The sequence below is a fragment of the Lygodium microphyllum genome, chromosome 16, assembly GCF_053477565.2.
Source record: "Lygodium microphyllum isolate KBCC chromosome 16, Lygodium_microphyllum_v1.1.10, whole genome shotgun sequence".
Lineage (NCBI taxonomy): Eukaryota > Viridiplantae > Streptophyta > Polypodiopsida > Schizaeales > Lygodiaceae > Lygodium > Lygodium microphyllum.
Window position 1 is genome coordinate 84,208,169 of NC_141150.1, and position 2,453 is coordinate 84,210,621.

At 42.4% G+C, this 2,453-nt stretch overlaps 1 protein-coding gene across 1 annotated transcript; it reads right to left on the minus strand.

Moving 5' to 3' along the window:
• Positions 1-1,147: 1,147 nt before the first annotated feature.
• Positions 1,148-2,169, minus strand: LOC148023055 (uncharacterized). Its single transcript, XM_087695168.1, has 2 exons — positions 1,905-2,169; positions 1,148-1,676 (listed from the first exon to the last, which is right to left on the minus strand). The coding sequence occupies exons 1-2, from the start codon at positions 2,067-2,069 to the stop codon at positions 1,443-1,445; spliced, it is 399 nt and encodes a 132-aa protein (XP_087551294.1). The 5' UTR covers positions 2,070-2,169; the 3' UTR covers positions 1,148-1,442.
• Between the last annotated feature and the right edge of the window lie 284 nt (positions 2,170-2,453).

Below are 2,453 nucleotides of genomic sequence, written 5' to 3' on the forward strand. Positions count from 1 at the left end.
ACCTTCCATAATCACTTGCATATGGTTTGAGAAATTTAATCACTTTATGCTTTCATAGGGATATAGCGACCCCACTACCGAATCTAATATTTATATCCATTGACTTTTGTTCTAGCATTTTTGGTAGTTGATTTATATGGTGGTGATATTCTACTAATAGGGTCCAACTTCCAAGTCATTACTTGTGCAAAGCAATAATCTTAGCTAGCTTTTACCATCATTGATCTTGGCTCTTTATCTTATTTCTTAGGGCTCCAATTAGAACACCATTGTGAACATGGCTTTCTCATAGTCTATCAACACAAGTTTACATTAGATATTTTTGTAATCCTTTGGTTTTGAAAGTTGCAAAATAGTTCTTAACTTATGCCAGATACTTGCAAACTTTCCTTGAACGATTTTTCTAATTAAGCAATAGTCCAAAATAGAGTACATGAGCCAATATCCCTAGGATAAACCTCAAGGAATGCACCTATATGAAATCATCCATATAACGTCATGTGGTTGAGGTAGCTTCTAATGTCGGCGTGCAGAATGTCACCATGAGCATTGTTCTCTCGTACTCGGCCATTAGGTATTTGGTGATGGCTATACACCTCATCAATTAGCTGTCCAAGTTCATGCAAAATCCCGATACGAAGCCTTGGAAGGCCTTACTCCGCATGCTTCGATATCTTCATCACACTTCAAATCTTGACCTTTGTTATTTCAAGGATCAAACCTTACATCATCTCTCCTCCTTGCTTGGGCAGTCTAACTCGGATTGCATGGGGAGTATCGATACTCGAAGACCAACTTTGGATTTTTTCTACGTGCTTCCTAGTGGTCCAATTACTTGGCAATCTCATAAACAAGCAACTAGTAGTTCATCGTCAACCGAGGCACAATATGTGGTAATGGCATCAACATCAAAAGAAGAATTGTGGAATCAAACACTATGGAAGGATTTAAAAGTTATGGCTAGGAATTGTTTGAAAGTTTTCTCTATAATTTATAATGTGTTTATCTTGCTAGTAATCCAAAGCACTTGAAAATTACAAAGGATGTTGACGGAAAGTATAATTTCATAAGAGAGATGGTCGAGGAGACATAGAAACTCAGGCTGGACTTTTTGACAAAACCATCACCAATCGATAAACATGAGAAGTGTTGCAAAAACCTCCGCATGATCAGATCTAGCAGAAATTAAAGATGCCTCAATTAAGTGGGCTAGTGAGATAATATTACTAATTAAGTCACTTTACTTGGTGATGGGGAATTTGTAAATAGCAGTCATGCCAAGCGACACAATCGCATGAAGCGCTTATTCAAGGCAGGAAGGAATCGTAAGACAATTCGTCTCTTCTTACTCTGAGTGCTCTGTGCATTTCAAATATGACAACATTGAACTACACCAAATATGCGGCGATGAACGATTGTTGGTTAGTGGGTGTTGGCTATAGTTAGCTATGTCCAACGATGAACTGGACGGAGAAGTTGACGTCCTTGATGCTACCTCCGCAGGTGCCCGAAGCGGTGTTGGCACAGGTGTCGAAGACGTTGAGGAAAGAGGCATGGACATTGCCGTTGTCGTAGGTAACGTCGAAGGACTCAAAGTTGGCCATGAAGAGGGTGCATGTACCGAAGACGAACGACGCAGCCGTCCGCGCAGAAACCACAATTTTGCTATCTGTCACCTGCCCAGTGCCCACCCCACCACCCGACGGAGGATTTCAAAAACCTTTCTCACAACCGACACTAACTAAGCAAGCTTGATCAGTTGCTTCAAATATAGACAAGGATTGAGTTCTTTCCCAACGCTGTCATGAATGGACAGACAAACAACGTCTAATGCACAAGCTGCTCTTTCCCGACGCTGTCATGAATGGACCTGTTGACAATTATCATTAGAGAACCGGTTGTACCTGCGTTAGCGCCGCCTGGCAGTCCGCCTCGAGTGGCTGCATGTTATTGTCGTTCTGGCACACCACCCCACCTGCGGCCGCTCCCATCATCATGCCATCATGGATCGTCGACATCATGATTATCATCATCACCATCGCCTGCATAAATATAATCCAAACCCCCATGATCACGGCCTCCTTAATCAGATCCCTCCTATATGCCCCTGCGCGCGTTATACGTAGAAGCAAGCTCTCGTTGATTGCACTAGCGGATGCAGTTAGCCCTTTTGACTCTAACTTTGGCGGTCCATTATATATTACGTTAAGCCCTCGTTATTCTGTATATTACGTCAAGGGCCTCCTGCCCTTCAATTACGTTAAGCCCTCGTTATTCTGCCGCCTGCCCTTTTGTGCATGAACGCATCCACCTGCCACAAGAATATGATATACCCCTTTGTAGAGCTCCTATATGCTTACACGCCACAAGAATATGATCTTGTAAGTGCTACAAGAGCGAGCAATCATAATAACATGCAATAGATGGTTGATCGAGACATTGTACATTTAGAA